Source organism: Helobdella robusta (assembly GCF_000326865.2).
Source record: "Helobdella robusta unplaced genomic scaffold HELROscaffold_37, whole genome shotgun sequence".
Taxonomy (NCBI): Eukaryota; Metazoa; Annelida; class Clitellata; order Rhynchobdellida; family Glossiphoniidae; genus Helobdella; species Helobdella robusta.
Genome location: NW_008704785.1, coordinates 818294 through 838969, shown reverse-complemented (window position 1 = coordinate 838969; position 20676 = coordinate 818294). Strand labels below are relative to the sequence as shown.

The 20676-nt window shown below is 33.5% G+C and overlaps 5 protein-coding genes across 5 annotated transcripts in view; 3 read left to right on the top strand and 2 right to left on the bottom strand.

Moving 5' to 3' along the window:
- Positions 1-991, top strand: part of HELRODRAFT_83440 (hypothetical protein) — a gene marked incomplete at both ends in the record, with an annotated part of 3019 nt that extends 2028 nt beyond the window's left edge. The window contains 2 exons of the mRNA XM_009023658.1: positions 333-506; positions 817-991. Coding sequence (XP_009021906.1) covers positions 333-506; positions 817-991 — 349 coding nt within the window. The remainder of the gene's footprint in view (positions 1-332; positions 507-816) is intronic.
- On the top strand, positions 974-1546 carry HELRODRAFT_83622 (hypothetical protein; the record flags this gene model as incomplete). The annotated part of the gene is made up of 1 exon (XM_009023672.1): positions 974-1546. A coding segment is annotated over one exon (573 nt), but the record flags the coding sequence as incomplete, so codon positions are not given.
- A 4205-nt stretch (positions 1547-5751) lies between these two features.
- On the top strand, positions 5752-6139 carry HELRODRAFT_83561 (hypothetical protein; the record flags this gene model as incomplete). Its single annotated transcript, XM_009023665.1, has 2 exons — positions 5752-5844; positions 5954-6139. Coding segments are annotated over 2 exons (279 nt in total), but the record flags the coding sequence as incomplete, so codon positions are not given.
- Positions 6140-8243: 2104 nt separating this feature from the next.
- Positions 8244-12159, bottom strand: HELRODRAFT_83646 (hypothetical protein; the record flags this gene model as incomplete). Its single annotated transcript, XM_009023675.1, has 13 exons — positions 8244-8414; positions 8645-8846; positions 8923-9044; positions 9319-9516; positions 9710-10089; positions 10196-10447; positions 10593-10669; positions 10751-10936; positions 11063-11227; positions 11363-11456; positions 11578-11694; positions 11850-11941; positions 12008-12159. Coding segments are annotated over 13 exons (2208 nt in total), but the record flags the coding sequence as incomplete, so codon positions are not given.
- A 193-nt stretch (positions 12160-12352) lies between these two features.
- On the bottom strand, positions 12353-13384 carry HELRODRAFT_83593 (hypothetical protein; the record flags this gene model as incomplete). Its single annotated transcript, XM_009023669.1, has 2 exons — positions 12353-12699; positions 12817-13384. 2 exons carry the CDS (start codon positions 13382-13384, stop codon positions 12353-12355), a joined length of 915 nt encoding a protein of 304 aa, XP_009021917.1.
- Positions 13385-20676: the final 7292 nt, after the last annotated feature.

Here is a 20676-nt window from a genome sequence, read left to right as displayed (position 1 = left end):
TGTCGACTGCGTCTGCAATGTTTGGTTCACTTTTGAATTTATAGTCAGGTTTGTAATAATAATTATTAATTATTATGATTTAATTATGAATTATGATTTGATTACGAATCATGAATTAGGATTGAATTATGGATTATGACTGAATCATGGATTATGGTTGAGTTACGAATTATGACTGATTATTGTTGTTAACATTTACTAATTACAATTACGCCTTAAATTAAATATTCATATTAAAGTAATTAGAAAAGGAAGAAAAATATAATAAAATAACAAAATTAATTATTAAATAAATTTTAATATATAATAATTCAATAAATAAATTAATGCAGATTCTTGGTAGCTAGGCGGCGAATGACCTTTATGATGACCCCAGTAAATGTCATTGACCTTATTGCCACCCTATCTTTTTACGCTGACCTCGTCACCATGCACCTGGGCAGTAAAAACTGGACACTCGAAGTTTTCAGCATTATTAGAGTTATGAGGCTATTTAAGTTGACTAGGTCAGTTGAAAGAGTGATTGTGATTGGTTAAACTTAAAATTGGTCAGCCAAATGTAATTGGTTAACTAGAGAGGGCGAATGTGATTGGTTAATTTTAAATTGTTGGTTAATTTCTGGTAGGTTAATAGACAATGATGAATGCTGGTGATATAAGTTGTGTTTGAATGATGATTTTGAAAAGGTTGATAATTATATGAGAGTTCTAAAAACGCTAACCATTTTGCACAAATATTAACGATAAAACAAACAAACATACAGACAGACGAACGAACGAACAAACAAACAAACAGACAAACGAACGAACAAACAGACACTCACCAGGTTTGAAAATCCTGATTCACACGTTCAAAGCCAGTGCTCACGAACTCAGCCTCCTTGTCTTCTTCCTCGTCCTCTTCATCGTCGTCTTCGCATCTCTGGTCTTTTACGCCGAACGCACGCAGCCCAACAAACAAAACGATTTCACCTCCATACCAGTGGGCCTATGGTGGGCCATCGTCACCATGACAACAGTGGGGTACGGGGATATGACCCCCAAAACCTACCTCGGCATGTTGGTGGGATCAGTCTGTGCCCTAACTGGAGTTTTAACTATCGCACTACCCGTTCCTGTGATCGTCAGCAATTTCGCCCTTTTTTATTCCCACACCCAAGCCAGGGCCAAACTGCCTAAACGAAGAAGAAGGGTCTTGCCAGTTGAGGCTGTGCGGCCGAAAATGGGTTCAAGAGGTCAAGGAGGTGCTTTCGTACGGGTCACCGGGCGTTATCACAATCAGCGGCAGCAGCAGCAGCACGAGCCACGAAGAAATGAGGCACAAGTGTACAGTTCATTTAAAGGTTGGTCAGTCGGTTGGTTCATTAGTATTTATATTATGTTTGACTTAAGATTTTTTTATTCAAATCCATGTGATGAAGATGATGATGAGGACGGTGATTCAGATGAGTACAAATATTATTATGACGACGGTGAAAATATTAACAAAAATTATATTTATGATGATAATTATGACAATAATTTCAATTGCAAATGCCACTTATAATTACATTTTCTTTGCTGTGTTCGGTGAAAACTTTATTGTATGTATAATTTAGACTTTTAATTTTGATAAGGGGTCAGCAAACTTGTGACCTTTGTTTGACCTACCTCCTCCTTTTCTGATTGGCATTAAATTTTACAAATTTTTTAGCGTCTATTTAATTTATTTATGTAAAAAATTAAAATTAATTTTTTTTTTATGAAGAAATGAAAAAAATTTTAATTTAAAATGCGTTTAAAATCCTAAAGGTAGGATGGCTTCCTGTGTAGAAATTTGCAAATTTTTTCAATTTAGAATATCTCTCCTTAATAAATCATCTGCCATCCCGAACAACTGCTATCATAACTCACAGCATCCACATCGTCGTCGTCGTCATCATCGTCCATTTTGTCATTATTTCGAGAATAACTTTCTCGTTAACAATGGCCTCATTATCATCACTGGCGTCATCATCCCAGTCATCATCCCAGTCAACGTCTGGGTCATCATTGTTATTATCATCGTCTTTTTTCATCATCTTCATCAATCATTATTTTCATTCACTGTTCGGATCACCAGAGCCATTCGTTATTGCCGTACTGTTGAAAATATAACTAAACAAATCACGCGCGCACATTCACATAGGCATTTTTATCATCATCAACATCATGACTGCTAACACATTTTAGGGCGTTTTTATAGTAGTAGTAGTAGTAGTAGTAGTTGTTGTTGTTGTTGTAGTAGTAGTAGTAGTAGCAGTCCAAGCAGCAGTTTTAGTGAGAGAGGCAAACGAGTAGCCAAGTTTTATAATGAAGAGAATTAAGAAAAAGATAATGATGATGACAAAAATGGATAAGTATAGATTGTGTGTGTGTTTGTGTGTGTGTGTGTGTGTGTGTGTGTGTGTGTGTGTGTGTGTGTGTGTGTGTGCAGTGTCAGGCATCTTAAACGTTAAATCAAATTAAATCTAACGTCTTTAAATCTTTAAATTAAATCTTAAATCTTTTATCTTTAACAGGGTTGGATCGGAACGCTCTACAAGAACTACTCCCTTTCTGTAGTTGTACGTTGCTCTATTTTATTCAGTTTTTTTAATAATTTTTAAAAAGATATTTTCTTGATATTATAAGATAAAAATTATATTATTATTAATTAATTAATTAATATTTATTAATATTCATTTATTAAAAATTTTTAAAATATTCCGCAGCATACTCTACGAGTTTGTTTGAAAGAGGTATTGTTCTGTTCATTTATTTGTTTGTTGGTTTGTTTGTATTGTTGTATGTTTACAATATTCTATAAATTCTACCGAATGTTTGGCGTTAATATGTTTGTAGTTCGTTTTTTCGATTTTTCTCACTAAAGTTTTTTAGTGACGTTTAGTTTATTAAAATTCAAAATAAACTTATTTTTGAATTAGGGTTAGGTTGACACCTAATTCGCATCAAAGTTCAATTTTACAACACCAAAGTTAGTTTTTACAACGTCAAAGTTAATCTTGACAAAGTCAATATTTCCCTATATATACAACAAGGAGCACTGACGTTGATTCATTCGGAATCGAAATATGGCCTTATTTGCAGCATGAATTCGAAAAATAAGTTTATTTTGAATTTTAATAAACTAAACGTTCACCAAAAATCTTTAGTGAGAAAAATCGAAAAAACGAACTACAAACATATTAACGCCAAACATTCGGTAGAATTTATAGAATATTGTAAAAATTATGGTCTATTACCAACATTGTTGTATGTATGTATGTATGTATGTATGTATGTATGTATGTATGCATGTATGTTTGTTTGTTTGTTTGTTTGTTTGTTAATGCTCATTTAAAAATATAATAGCTCAAAATTTTTTAAATAAATTATGTTAATTATTGAAAATAAACTATATTTTTAAATTTTTAGGAAAATCTTTATCCATTCCTAGACCGACCACCCCAGTAAAGCCTGCAGCAGCAGCAGCAGCAACTACAACAGCCATAATTACGTCATCGACAACGTCAGCAACTTCTAATTTATTATCGCCAACAGAAGGTAAATAATGAAACAAATAAATGTTAAATAATAAAATTAAACAAAAAAAATATTTTTACTGTTATTAATTCTTTTTTGTAATAATAATAATAATAATAATAATAACAACAACAATAATGATAATAATCATTAATACAGCTTTGAAACCAGCGACCCTAAATATTTCTTTGAGGTCTCTTATAAACTTCAAAACTTCGCCAAATTCGGCGAGAAATAGTATGGTCAAAAGAACTCCAACAACTACAACTCCGGTGAAACTTTCTTTTAGCACCTGCATAAACCCTAAATGGCAGTCCCCACAACAACAACTATCGCCACTTTCTTCGGCGACATCAAACGTTACTAGCGCGACTACTTTAGCAGTGAATAAAAGTTTGCAGTCGTCGTCGTCTAACGAAAATATGAGTAATAACTTATCCACTAATGATATTAATGACTGCAGTAATAATAATAATAATAATAATAATAAAAGCTTCAACATCAATAGGAATAATAATAACAACGTTAATATTAATAAACTTGATATCGAGCGGAAAATTTCAAAGGTTTCTACATCACCATCGCCAGCATCATCGTCTTCGAAAAACAATAATAACATTTACAACGACGACAACAACAACAACAACAACAACAACAACAATAATAATAAGTATGATTGGCATAGTAGATCGGCCAGTCCTAACTTGGTCTTTTTGACACCCGCCTCACCGCTGCTAAATAAAATTTTTCTATTTGATAGCAACACAAAAAACAACAACAACAGCAACAAAAATAATAATAATTACGTCAGCGATGACGCAAATGACAACAATGGTAACGACATCAACAATAGTAATAATAACAATAACAATGATGGTGATGATTCGGAAATTGACAACAATTACAACAACAACAACAATAATAGTAATAATAACAATAATAATAGGCATTGTAATAATAATAATAATAATAATAAACTTTTTCCGCCACAATAAAACGGAAGCGTATAATGAAATGGCGTTGAAAAAATCATCTGCTTTTACGCATTTAGTTACGTCATAAATAAAAATAGTGATGTGAATGTTCTTTTTTTCTCTTAAATATTTAATTGAAACATTCCATGAACATTTGAAAAAATGAAAATGAAATGAAAAAAAATTGTTATAAAGAAGCAAACGGATTGAAAAAATTTTTGGTTCTCTTGTCCAAAATAATAAATATAAAAGTCACCAGTTAACATAAAATAACTATCGGTAGTAGTAGTAGTAGTATTAGTAGTAGTATTAGTAGTCGTAGTAGCAGCAGCAGCAGTAGTAGTAGTAGTAGTATTAGTAGTAGTATACTAGTTTCATATGAAAAAAGGTTTTCCTTTGTCGTAAGTTAATAAAAAGTAATTTTTAAGTCATTAACGAGTTAGTAAGTAAGCAAGCACTCTATGTTTGTGTTTGTGTGTGCGTGTGTTTGTGTGCGCGTGTGTTTGTGAGTGTGCGAGTGAGTGTGTGTGTGGTGTGTACTAACTTATTAACATGAAATTGAGATAGGCTCGGTCGAGCATTATTCAAAGTTTACACACTTAAAAGGCTTTCTGTCTGATTAGATATGAAAGCAAAACTTTTTTTATTAAAATTATAGTACAATAATACAATATTATAATAATAATCGTAATAACTTTTTAGTAATAATATATATATATATATATATATATATATATATAATCACATTTAGGATCATTTACTTCTAGTCTACAGATTAACCATTCTATAGATACTTTTACTTTACTATACTATTTTGAGTATTAACGATTAATTAAAAAGTCTTTGGTTATTTAAAGTTTTTGCTCAGACATTTTGTACAAGTTTCTTCAATTTTTTTCTCTAAATGATTCGTACTTAATTTTTTTATACTTACGCGATAAAAATTATCGTAATATATTTGTGATTAATTGAAGTTGATTTTTGTGGAGTTAATAAATTTATATTTTTAAAAAATGTCCGAAAGCACCGAGTCTGAATCCAAGATTAATCCGGAGGAAACCGAAAATAACGAAGATGAAGAAGACGCCCCGGAACCGTCACCGGAAGAAGCTGCCGAAATAGAAAGGGTATGCTATTTAGCTATTTATGTTTGTATATGTTTAAATTTTTAAGATTTGGTTGTAAAAATTAAAAAATGTCTTAACTAACTTTTTTTTAGAAGAGAAAGGAACAAGAAAAAGCGGAAGAGGCCAAATTGAAATCAAGGTATCCGTCATTACAAAATGCAGGCTCATCACAGTTACTACAAAAGAGATTGTCTAAAGGGGTATGTTGTTTCTGTATATTCTTAAGTAATAAATATTGAATTTATTTGTAAGATTTTACCTGTACCCCAATCTAACATATACGTAATCATGAAAAACAACAATATTTAGACTAAGTACTTCGATTCCGGTGACTATAACATGGCCAAAGCGAAAACAGGCGGTTCAGGTGGAAAGATGATTCCAGGATCGAAACCCCCACTATTATTAGAGACGGGTGAAGCCATTCCAACACCAGAATCAGTGCCACATAAAAAAGTTGGACCCCAACAGAGCAAGTTGGCAGGTGCTTCGTAGGGTGGGGCTATCAATGATCAGTTTTAAAAATTACATTCATTATACGTATTTTTAACTAATTTAACTTTTTTTATTTATTATTAACACAAAACTCATTCTCAATCCTAGCTTAGGATTTTTTTATGACAAAGATTTTCATTAAGTAATGTCAATTTTTCTATTTAATGATTTTGTAATGCTTATTAAATTAACCAAATGTTTTTAGTAATGCAGAAGATAAGGTTTGAGGAAAAAAGACTGTGCTATGTATATTTGATTAAAATCATGTATATTAATTACGGGAAAAATGTCTCATGTATGTTTTTCCAGAAGAAATTAATATAACTTAATCATAATTAAGAAGATCTCTTACCAAAGATGTTAAAAATTGTGAATTTGAAAAGAAGTAATTTTCATCGAGAAAGGTACCTACATTTATTTGTGTGTATATATGAGCTAGTTATGCAAAAACATTACATTATTATGTAACAAGTTAGCTATTTGTTTGTGCTGTAGTGAATTATTATTTTTATTATATTATTATTATCATAATTACTAATACTATTTAGACGTTTGATAAATAATAGAATTACCAGTTGAAATTATGAAATTCACATTACACCAGTTTTACAGCGATCAAATCAAATGTTTCAATTTGCACTTGCACACTAATGTTCATTATTACTACACTTGCGTACAGTTGAATACGGTCGCTGGATAAATAAATTGAAATTTTCTAAATTAACTTTGCATTACTTGTTTTTTTTATTATTATTTCTATATTAATACTTGATCAATTATCTAATATTAGCATATATATTCGGATGTATATATGTAGTAATTTACATTACTCCATTAATTACGGACCTTTATCAGCACATATATATATATATATCGGTTGGTCATAAAAATATATATATATATATATATATATATACCCAGTTGTACCAAATGTGTAAGTATATGTTCGACTATAACCAAAACAAATTTTTTGTTAGCTGCATAATTTGTGATTGGACAAACATTAATTTTTAAATTTAATCATATAATTAATCAACCAATTAATTGACAATTGAGATAAGTGATGAATTTTTATTAATTTCTGTATAGATTTAATCAGTGATTAAGTTTCTAAGGGTTAGCCGTGGTTATGAAGATGGTGTATACTTTTAGTGTACACATTGGTATATGTATATACATATATATCTATACGTATGTATCAACATATATGTTTATATATATACTTATATATATATACGTATGTATGTATGTGTGTGTGTGTAAATCTACTTGCTACAAATACGAATTCTGTATTACATATTTTGTGTTTTAAAGAATAAAATATGAAAAACGACTCATTATTTTACAACTTATTTATAATAACTTTCTTCAAATTCATTACTTACTAAAATTTAAGTGACGGAACTAAAAATTTAACTATGAATAAATAACTTTACCCAAAAAATCAAATAAAATAAACAAAGGTCTTTAATTTTTTCAAAATCAAAGAAATCACGACGAAAAATCAAAATAATCTATGACAGGTTCGGTCTTTTTGTGCCTGCTACCAATTGTTCTCCATTCTCCGTCTTCGTCATCACCATCATTCGTTTTTGTACCGGAGGCTTGTTTAGATGCTTGAGCCAGGGATCTATGTAGACCAAATTTTTGAAAATTATTCAAGTCATTGAATACTTGAACAATATCATGATTAGAAGTTAAAATCGGATAGAATATATCGCGGTAGTAGTATGATGATGCTAGTTTTGCTGGCAGGTTATGCTAAATCATAAACGCCAAACTACAAATATCAAATCAGGTTGAGTTCTATCCAATTACACAATCCAAAGAGCAGACATGTGGTGGAATAGCAAAAAATTATAATGAGAAAATCCTGACGGCAAAATTAACCCAACTTACTTCAACTTGTCTTCGTCGTAATTAGCAGGAATGGGAATGGGAGGTGGCCTGGGAAGGGTTCCTTGCTTTGTCAAACTCGTTAAGGACTTAGCTAGTAGATGACTGACATTCCTGTATTTGGTTAAAATTTTGGTTATGCTTTTTGATGACATCTTGATTATTTTGTCACATAGTAAACATAAGGACATTAATAATAATTTAAAAGTTAATTTAAAAGACAGGCTACTGACTTCGTGGCAGTGACTATGACGCTTCTGTGTGGTTCTTCGTCAATACTTTCAGACTCAATACTGTAGCACTCTGCAAGTTCGTGTATCAATCGCCTCTTGTTTGATGGCATAACTTTGAAGGAATGCATCTTTCGACCAACTTTTGACTGTGTGAGCGTGAATACGCGTGTGCGTGCGTGCGTGTGTGTGTTTGGATATCATGTTTCATATTGAGAAATAAATTTTGTCTGATAATTTTATTGGGAATGTAATATATTTGTAAATATTTAACTTCCATTTTACCTACATACTATTACACTTTTATCATCAAACTTACAGAAAAATAGAAACTGAGATATTAATTCAAATCAAGTAAACAATTAAATTTCAAATTAACCTTTTCAGCCTCTTTGATAATTTTGATAAAGACATCTTCAACTTCAGAGACAAATTTCAAATTCTGTCTAGAGAAATCTCGAAGAAATTCACTAAACGTCAAACCGGGAAGTTGATTCGTTATGTTTGCATTTTCGATATTCAAGGCATCGGCCAGTGCTTTGTTTCGTCTCTGAATACCGCACGTATCGTCGCAAGGCAATCTGATATACAATCAATAATACAATTGTAAAAAATAAATATGCATACAAACCTCTACACACACGCACACGCACACACGAACTAGCGACAAACCTGTTCTTATTTTTGACATCCTTAAGTACGGCGAGGTCAATGGATTGGGAGTTCCATAATTGGGAGGCCACGATGTTGGCAGCGGCCCTCGTGTAATCGTCTTTCGTCTCGAGTTTTTGGTCTGGATTTTTGGGTTTGGGAATTTGGTCTTAAAAATATTATTATAGTTAAAAGATAAAGATAGCAAATAAAAGATAAGATTGATTATTAGAAATCGGGTCTATGCTGAAATAATGAAAAATGTAAGAAAAAAATTAACATTTCTCAAATTTATTACCATAAATATAGAAAGAGAAATCCATAAAAAGATTATATTCTAGAGGTTGAATCATCAAGCAAACTAATCAACTCACACACACACATAGCATAACATAATATAACCGAAAAGAAACCTGTAAGGCAAATCATCTTCTCCTCTCTCCTCCCACATTCACATCTCATCACAACCTGAGCCTTGCACTTGGTGGGCGGGCAGGGCTGTCCAACATGACAGGGGGCCATGCAGGGATGACCACACGCCGTCCTTGGAGCTGGGCAGGGTTGGGTGCATTTAATTTTTCCACCATCCAGACAAGGCGCCTGTTGTAGCAAAATTAAAGTACTAGATAACTTTTGGAACGTGTAATATAGATTATAACAACTTATATTATTACTGAATAATCTGCTGAAGATGAATTTAAATTGATCTAAATAATTTTTATAAACACCACTGAACAATTACAAGATACTCAACAGCAGCAATGACAACCAACAGCAACAACAGTAGGGAGACCTTGTGACAGAGCTGTGCACAGTTATGCACTAGACAGGGCAGGGGCTTGCCACAGGGCCGGCCACAGGACACATCCTGCAGGAAGCAGGGCACATTTGCGCGAGTCTCCCGTCCACACATGCACAACTTTTGCGTGAGAATAGCGCAAGGAGGGCACGACGGTTCACTGTGACACTTGTGCTGTACGGGGTGGGTGCAGGGATGAACTCGTGCGCACGGCTTCACACAGATTGGGGGCGCAGTGCCACAGGGAACAGGAGGGTAGATGACCTCTGAACCACATTCGCATGTCAACTCCTCAAAACTTGCTCTCCAGCACGTCGGACATCTGCCTTTGTGGCACACTTCCTCACATTTATGCAGGCCACAGGTAAGTTTGTCTGCGTAGTTTTTAAAGTAGATGAATTATTTTAACTATTTTAAAACTACATTCTCCAGCAAATACTCCAAATACATCACTGAAATGAAATTCAGAAAGATACTAACGTGCACAGATAACGTTGCAGACATGCTCACGATCAACACAGCAGTTCTGACAGCATCTATGCCTGCCACAAGACATCTTACTGCCGCAACGATTGTCGCACTTGACCGGCAACGAACGACGTTTCAACAAGACAAACTCCTTACAGGTTAGAAGCTTGCTAGAGGCCTGACATCGACACACTACGGACATACTTTCAGGGCAGTCGGGGCATGGACCAGTGTGGCAAGTGTTCTTGCACTTGTGGAAACTGCCTGCACGTTTCAATCAGTTATCATGATAAATTTTGTTAGTTACAATCCTTACATTCATCATCAGCATCATCAAACTACCATCACCATCATTACAACATCATAACGAGCACCATCATCACAATCATCATCACATCGTCGTCCTCACCTAGCTCGCCACACTCCAGCTCCTTGTTGCACTTCTTCCAACAGCAAGGTACACGATCCAAGCAAGATGTTCTCAAACTGTTGTTATTACTATTATCATCATTATCATTAGCACCGTCATCATCGTCATTTTCCTTATTTTTAATCTTTCTCTGTGACCTTTTACCCTGTAAATCCCCACTTTCACATTTAATATCTCCAAGTTGGGTTTTTCCACAAGGGCAGTGTGTTACTAAAGTAGGGACGAGTTTGCAGGTGTCGCAGGGCCCATCGTGGCAAATTGACAGACACTTATGGTTACCACAGTCCAATAGCTTGTTGCATTGTTGGCCACAACTGTACGAGCTAAAAATAGAAACAGGATGATTACAACTATAATAAATTAATAAATATTATTTATTATAATTAATAATTATTATTACTAATTGTGACGCAATATATTTTGATTTTAAATTAAGACAAAAACTACACCTGATAAAATATTCAGAACTTCCACACAGAACTTGTTTGTTAAGCTGCCCGCAGTGGCACGACCTTTCGACCTTGACCTGACACGAATGGCAAGGGGGCTTGTGACACGATTGGCCGCAATGATGCTGTCCACAATTGAGCACTCGATTGCACGCATCTTGACATCTGCTTGTGATAATAATAGCAATGATCATGATATCAAAGACAATAATTAGAAGAAAAGTAATGTTTATTGATAAATTGATATTGACAAGAGACATTCAAACAGAGACAGACAGTTGGACAGACAGACAAACAAACTTGATATTTTGAGCGGTAGAACATTTGACATTAACTTTCATCTTGCCACAATCACATGCAACGTTAACCATCGCAGTGCACGGAGGACATGGGCCTAGTGAATGAGAGGATGAACGAATTATTAAACAATGAATGGACAGTCGAGTGTAAATATAAATAATTAACTGAACAGGTAACTTATGAATGAACGATTTCAAAAGAAGACGAATTGAAACCTGGATGACATGGAACATTACACGGATGTTTGCAGATGGCATTCCTCTTCTTACCACACATATCTCCACAGGTGTGAGGTGTGAAATAGCCAGAATACGGTGGGTCAATCATTTTCCCTGAAATTTAAAATCCAATATCGCTCTCTTGAAATCACAAAAAGCCACAACAAAAAATAAAATCCCCGCCGCACGCACACACACACATTAACACACACACACACTGACGCACACACACACACACATACACACACAAAGTGAGCCACACCACTAACCACAGAAACAATAATTCTTATCAGGAAGGACCAAATTTAAATTCTGGCAAGCCGGGCATCTCCAGGCCTTGCCATCATTCTCATTTTTCCCTCTGGCAGACTCTCTGCCGTTGTCACTACTACTACTACTTTCTTGAATACTATTGCTACTGCATGACGTATTTGCCCATTTCTTGATACAGTAGAGATGGTAGATGTGGAAGCATGTTGAGCAGTGCCATATGGCAACGTCCTTTCTTATTGCAGAACAGCAGACCATGCATTCGTACGTGGCGTTTGTTAGTTGCTGTTCTAGTAAGCCTGTGTGGGTTGTTAGATAGGTGGGGTCTGGTTGTTTTAAGGCTTAGTTTTTTGATGAATTAATGATTGATGATGTTTTACTGATATGTTCATTCAGTCAGTTTGAAAATTTGACAAATTTCAGTTCAATTTATGATGACAAAAAAAAAATTCAAACTTAAATAGTTATTCAAGAGTAAGTTGTAACCAACTAAAGATAAAATTTAATAAAAAAATACACCTCTTTGGCTTTCATCATTTGGCCTTTTGATTATGTTTAAAGATTTATCTCTGGGTAAAGATTTTAAATCATCATCTTCATCATCATCTTCATCAACAATTTTTTTATTACTTCTAGAAAGATTGTTATCATCAACTTTGTTAAAATCCCCACCAAGTTCATCCCAATTTTCATTGTCAATAACTTTTCTAAACGGAAAGTTAATACTATTATCATCGTTTTTGATGTTAATGTTGTCTCTTTTAATGCCACTATTGGTTTTGTTGTTGTAATTGTTACTAATCAAGTTGTTGCTGTTAGCCATGCTCATGTTTTTGTTATATTTACTACCTTTGTATTGTTTCGGTCTTGCCCCAAACAAACTATTCTCTTTTTGATTCGCATGTAAGTTAGTGGCTACATCGTTTGTTAAGTTAGCAACATCAACTGCTGTCAAATCAGACTTACGAGAATTGGAATTTAAAGTATTTTCATCTTTTATATAATTATTGTTATTATAAGCATTAATACTTTTATCAATGATCTTGTTGTTTTGATTACTAGATTGTTGGCTATTGAAATGAGAATTAATTCTGTAATTTCTAACATTTCCATTTATATACTCTCGTTTGGTTGGATAATTTTTCCAATTAGTTGTACCTTTGTTAGCGGCAGAACTTGAGCTTTTGTTAAAAGTACCATCGCTGTTATCATTGGCATTATTATTTGAAGTAACAATTTTTATATCAGCAACATCAAAACGATCTTGATCAATTACATTCAAGTTATCTTCATCTCTGGGGACAGATTCTAAATCAGGTTTTGACCTCCAATTAGTAGAATTGCTAGGCCTAGAGTTTGAATCTGCTGAATATATATTTCTGTTTACTGCATTTGCGTTGTTGAATCGAGGAGGAAATCGGCCATTTTGCTTTTTGATGTTTGCTGTCAAACCACCATTTTCTTTGAAGATACCGTTATCCTGATGACCCCACCTAACACCATCCCTGTTTTTAGTGGGGGCACCTTTTACCATAACATTAGTGTTGTTAAGCCGGTGACGATTGTTGTGAGAGTTCCTGTTATAATAACCTTTACCTTGAAAACCTTTTGATGATTTTTCAGACGATTTCTGCAAATTTGAGTTCGTTTTTTCTTCACTTGATTTCGAATCAACAGCTGTCTGATATGACATTTCCTCATTTATCGACGACAATAACGACGTATCAGTGAAAAATTGAGACCTACTTTCAAAACAAGAAGCATCTGCTTTTAGGTTAGACGATTCAACAACATCATTCGAATATGACGCCATTTTTATTTTGTCTAAATTTACATTAGATACGTTTGATTTGATTATTATATACAGTAAACTTCAAGATTGCACAACCCTTTCGATTGTAAACATTGTCCAAAGAAAATATAACATTCCACAATATAACAGTTGTTAAGTCTAATCCATAATATAGATACTAACTTAGACATATACATATATAAAGTACATATTCTATATATATATGTTAAAAATTATAACATATTTTAACATAATTTTTATCATTAATCTATTTATATATATATATGTATACACGTATATTTATTTTAACATGTTATATTCTATATATATGTACCTTAGAATATTAGGCTATAACACTCAGATAAATGAATTTGCCTTGTCTCGTTCATTTCTTAGTTATATTAATAATATATTTATTTATTAATTTCTTTTCGTATTTTAATATCATGATATAAATTGTGTATGAAAACTGAAAATGGTACATTAGATACACCTTTCTTTCATAGATAACTATTTCACCATCAATATGAGACAATTCCCGGAAAGAGAGAGTGAGAAAGACAGAGAAAGAGAGTGAGAGAGAAAGACAGAGAGAAAGAGAAAGAAACTTAGACAATATTGAATTTACAAAAATGACCACAAAACCGAAAAGCAGTGTGTCGGATTATAATAAAAATCAGTTGAATAACAAAATATTCCACAATGTTTCATCATCATCGTAATTCAACAATGTTCTCTATTATATATTATAATTTAATACTTTAAACAATCTTTAAGGTTGATGGTTACCATTTTAACTATATATATATATTTATATATACATATATATATAAATAAAATGAAATATATAATGATATATAATGCTGGTAGAAGACCGAATTTTTGACAATAAGTAATAAATTCCAACTTGTATTCAAATCTTTCAATTTGTCATAGTAAATTTCTATCGATTTTATAAATTATAATATATATATATATATATATATATATATTATAATTTACGTAAATGAAATTTAAATTCATTCCATACTGCTCAAGCAGATAAGCTGAATGCGGATGGAGGATGTTTGAGCGCAGTTACGGCTAGAGTTCGTGTGGGATGGATGAAATTTAGGGAACTGGGTGGGGTATTGTGTGGGAAGAAATGGTCAGTGAAGATGAAAGGGAGGGTATATAAAGCATGTGTGAGAGCAGCGATGGTATATGGTGGTGAAACTTGGGTGTTGAGGAGAGAGGAGGAAAGTGTACTGCAGAGGGCTGAAAGAGCTATGGTGAGGATGATGTGTGGGGTTAAAGTAAAGGATAGGAGGAGTAGTACAGAGCTGATGTCAATGATGGGACTGAATGAGAACATTGTGACATTTATAAGGAGATCGAGATTGCGGTGGTATGGACATGTGTTGGGAAGGGATGAAAGGGTCGGGATTAGGCGAGCGTTGGAGTTCGAGGTTGAAGGAGTGGTAGGAAGGGGTCGTCCGCGATTGGAATGGAGAGAGCAGGTGGAGAAGGACAGGGTGAAAGCGGGGTTGCGTGATACTGAGGCGAGTGACAGATGTGGACGTCGTCGAGGGGTATTTCGGTTTCATCATAGGTAGCCAAACGGCAACCCCCGATCTCGGGGAAAATGCCGTCTAAACATGTGTTGTTGTTGTTGTCCATACTGCTCAAGGACCATAAGTGTTTAAGCATCTTACTATCTGTTTGACAAGGAAAGATGAAGGGGAAATTACGTAGGAATTAATGAAATATAATATAGAGCAATTAATTTGAGTGAAGTAAGGTAATAATATTCGTTGACGAAAATTCCTAATCCCATCAATTTTTTTCTTTTTTTTTAATGCCGACAGTGTAATCAACCGTAATGTACACGTTAAATAAATATCCTACATCAAATTAACACTAACATTCTACATACACACAATCAAACACACACAAACAAGCAAACACAATATTTTTTAGGGATAATTTTCCCTAAACGAACTAGAGAACGATGCGTTACCGGAACCATTTTTAGCCGGGGTAGATGAGTTGAGTGGGCCAGAGGAAGGCCCCAACATACCCCGTTGAGATGCTGGTGGGGGTGTCATAACAACACCGGGATCTGCATTTGCCAGCTTGAGGTTTGTTTGAGAAGTTCTTACGTATGGAGGATTGTTGTTGATCGTTGGAGGTGGCTGGTTGTTGAGATGTTGTGCTGGAGTATGCCTGTTCTCAGATGCAGCTAACTGATGCAGTTGTTGCTGTGTTGGTGGCTGCTGCTTCAACTGCTGCTGCTGCTGTTGAAATTGCTGCTGCTGCTGCTGTTGTTGTACAGGATACGGTTGATAGGGGGACTGTTGATTGAGTCTATTCTGTTGCAGTAGCGACATGGGTGGCGAAGTATAACCGTGTTGAAGACCCGGTTGAGAACCAGACTTCGGCACAAAAACTTTTCCTCCGCTGTCCCCAGAATCCAGTTTGTCGTGAGGAGCAGCCGCGCCGTCATTGAGAGAAGATCTACTACTCTGATTAGGATCTCTTCTCAGGCCAGCCTCGTAACCTTGACCCTGATCTGACCTCACCTGACCCGGATCGAACCTTGAACCGGATTCTTGCCTCTCGCGCTGTAGACGGGCAAATTCCATGAGAAGATGAGGAGGGAGAGGAGGGGGCAGAGGAAACGGATGCGGTGGAAACTGGGCAGGTCCCGGAGGCCTTCTGCTTCTGTCCAGAGCTTCACTGCATTTCGATCAAAAAGTTAAATTATAAACATTTATCAGGCTATAATTTTGTTATTAATATAAATTTTAAGATTCTACAATTTCTCACTCACTAAAATTAAAATTTATTTTTGGAAAAAGATTACAAACCTGCCCATCGAAACTTCCGACTTGCTTTCTGCTCAAGAGTTCATTAGTTTTATAAATTATGCAAGAAGAAATAATTTGGCAGATAAATTATAAAAAAATGAAAATAATAATAATAAATTTAAAAACGGCTCCAACCAGTCATGTCCTCCTCGATCTGCTCAACCCTTTTTGCTAAAAACGCCATTCTGAATAAAAAATATTCATTGTCGTCTCATCGTCATCATTTTCACACACACTCACATACTCATACACACGCGTACATACATACGCGCACACACACATATATACACACGCACACATCGACACACAATTAAATATATCCAAACTTGTATCTCAGCTCGTCAGCTTCTGTTTTATAGCTAATGGCCTCTCTCTCCAGCTTCGATGATAGTATCTGGATGATTGGATAATATTAAAGGTACTTTGGGGTATCGTAAGCACTGAATCGTTTCGTCTCGTATTGTATTATGTAGTATAACAATGACAGATAATAAAATAAAACAATATTGTAATTGATTATCAATAATTAAGCATAATTGGTCGATTATTTAAGAAGCATTGACTAACATAATGGTCGTTACATTTCTGATCGATTTTGGTCATCTGAGGGCGAAGATCAAAGTAAATTGATAAGTAATTAACGAAATTTCATTAAAAAATCAACCAACCAGCCAACCAACCAATCAAATAACCATCCAACTAACCAATCAAACAATCAACCGACAAACTAACCAGCCAACTAACCAGCCAGCCGGCAATCCAACTAACCTCAGTTTGTTGGACGTCATTTAACATTCTCATCTCTTTCTTAAGCTCTTCCAACTGATTTCTAATGAAAGAATAGCGACAACAACAACAATAATAAAAATAATCACTATACAAAAACAATAATAACAATACAAACATAAACTAAAAATAAGCAAACGAGATTAAATAAATGCTACTAACTTATACGCAGAAATTTGTTGGAACCTTGTAGTGTTGGCACCATTATTAGCTTCACTCTCCGGTGGTCTGCTTGATATCAATCTAATTTCAGTGACAATTAATTGAAAGAATGAATGGATGAATAGATAGACATATGAATGAATAAATAATTGAATGAACGAATGAATGAATAAATAACAAACTGTACCAATAAATAAACGAATGAAAAATATAAAGGCAAAGAAATATGAAGGCAAACAAACTTATTGTATTTCGTTTGGAGATCTTTGTAAAATGAACTGAGTGCGTCACTCATTTTCGATTCTGCGGTGCATCTCTCTATCAGTTCTTTGTTTTCTTCATTCAATTTTGCTGTCTTTGTTATCAGTTCTGAGACCAAAGCTGGTTTGTGGTTGGTTGGTAGAATGATCAGTTGATTGAATATGATTAGCTAGCTGAATGAATTGTTAAAATACTATTACCACTGCTACTACTACTAGTACTACTACTACTATTACTACTACTACTACTACTACTACAACTACTACTGCTACTACTACTACTACTTTACGACTAATAATATCATTATCAATATCATTTTACTTTTAGTTTGTATGTTAGTATCCAAGACAGATGCCAGTTCGCTTTTCATCAGCCTAAACCTTTCCTTCAAACTATCATGCAGGCTGGAACGCTGGAGAATGCAAAAAAAAAACAATTAAAATATAATTACATTTGTTAATTTAATAAAAAATTAATTAATTAATTATAAAGTATTAACTAATTAATTACCGACTTACTTAATTGATTAATTGATTGACCATTAAAATTTATTTCTGATTGGCTAATAAAAAGTTGCAAATTAACTTATGATTGGCTAATGAAATTTCACAACTCACCCTCCAATAGCTGATGAAATTTGAACATTCAAAAACCTACTTCTGATTGGCTGATGAAATTCCTTAAATGATAGACGACCCCACCCTCTTTGCTCTTAGGGTCAGATTTTAGTTTAAATCTTTTCTCGTTCTTGGCTCTTTTGAAAACTTCCAAATTGTTTAAAACATTCTCCGTTGCCTGTGAAAGATAACAAATGAAAAAAAATTAAACAAATAAAATGAAATAAAAATAATGAGACTAAATAATAGAGCCATGAATATAAAGGAGTATGAAACACGTGATCGTAACATTAAGATAATATAGTAGTAATAAGCTGGATAGGAGTATTCAAGCTGATAAAAACATTAACAATACTGCCGATGCTGTTTCCACTGCCTCTACTAAGTAATAGGAATAAGTGAACAATAATTATCGTATCGTAATGCATCGTATCGTAATGCATCGTAATGTATCGTATCGTATTGTATCGTATCGTATTGCAAAATTTGTGTCGAGCTTCTTCCGAAACAACAGGACCAACTTTTAAATCAGTACACAGCTGTTTGAATTCATCTTTCAATGAGCTCTGCTCAACCGTCGACAATGTTGAATCGCTAGAGTATTCTTTTAATCTTTGGGGAAAGTTTTTTCATATTTCATTCATTCACTCATTCATTTATTTATTCATTCAGTCATTTGTTCATCTATTCATTTGTTGGTTAATTAGTTTTCACATTTATTAACTCATATCTATGCATACATCCATTTAATTATTTATTCATTCATTCATTCATCCATTCACTCACTCATTCCTTCATCCATTCGTGGGTTCGTTTATTTATCCTTTATTTCTTCATTCACTCAGCAATTAAAAATAATAATAATAATAACAAAATTACCTTTTTTGGCTTTCTTCCAATTCACGTTTCATCTTGAGTGAATAAATGAATGAATGAACGAACGAACGAATGAACGAACGAACGAACGAACGAATAACAAACTGATGAACGATTGAACAAACTATTGGATGAATGATAAGATGAGAGAATAATAATTAAACAAGATGAATAGATAGAATGTAGGAATAACATTGTCCAGTTGATCGGATTTGAATTGTGCATTCGACGAATGTTGTGCCAGTTTCAGGTTTAATTCCTCCACCTCATCTAATTTCTTCCTCTCTTCACTGGATACCTTATAATTAATAATAATAATAATAATAAATAATAACAATTATGATAATAATAATAATCACCTTTTCAAATTTGTCAAAAGCTTCTTTTAATCTCTTCTCCATACTTGAAAGCTGATTGGACGAGGAGAAAGTTTAAAAATTAAATATCAATCAATCGATCAACCAACCAACCAACCAACCAATCATCACTTACTCAATCATTCATTCATTCATAAAACCAATCAATCAATCAATCAATCAATCAATCAATCAATCAATCAATCAATCAATCAATCAATCAATCAATCAATCAATCAATCAATCAATCAATCAATCAATCAATCAATCAATCAATCAATCAATCAATCAATCAATCAATCAATCAATCAATCATTCAATCAATCAACCAATCAATCGATCGATCGATCGATCGATCAATAGATCGTTTATTCAATCATTTATAAAATCAATCAATCAATTGATCCCTCAATCAATCAATTGATCAATCAACCAATCAATTGATCAATCAATCAATCAATCAATTGATCAATCAGCCAGCCAGCCAGTCAGACAGCCAACCGACCAGGCAACCAATCAATTGATTCCTTAATAAAGGTAGGTATAATAGAATAACGATAATGAGTACATATTATTTTCTCACAGATGATCTATCTTTGGTAACTTGTTGCTTCAATTTCTTGGTTTCTTTATCTATGCTTTTTCTCTGCTCCACCAAATCGTTTAAATCTTCTTTTAATTCTTTTATCTTTTCCTTAAGAAAAAAAGAGTAATGATATATTAACTCATTCGCACTTTTTTATTCATTCATTCATCCATCCATCCAACCATCCATCCATTCTTCCATCCCTCCATCCGTCTTTCAAATTTGATACAACCTCACAAATTTCCATCTCCTTCTCATCAATTTCCAGCGCTTTCTTATCCAATGATATCCTCTGATTCAATTCATCCAACTGAATTATGACGTAATAATAATAATAATAATAATAATAATAATAATGAAAATAATAATAATAACAATAACGAAAGTTATGATGATGATGGCGACGGTGGTGATGATGATGATGATAACCTGATCTTTTAATGATTGATTAGCTCTGGAAGACATGACTTCAGCTGTTTAGTAATTTATATATATATATATATATATATATATATATATATATATATATATATATATATAT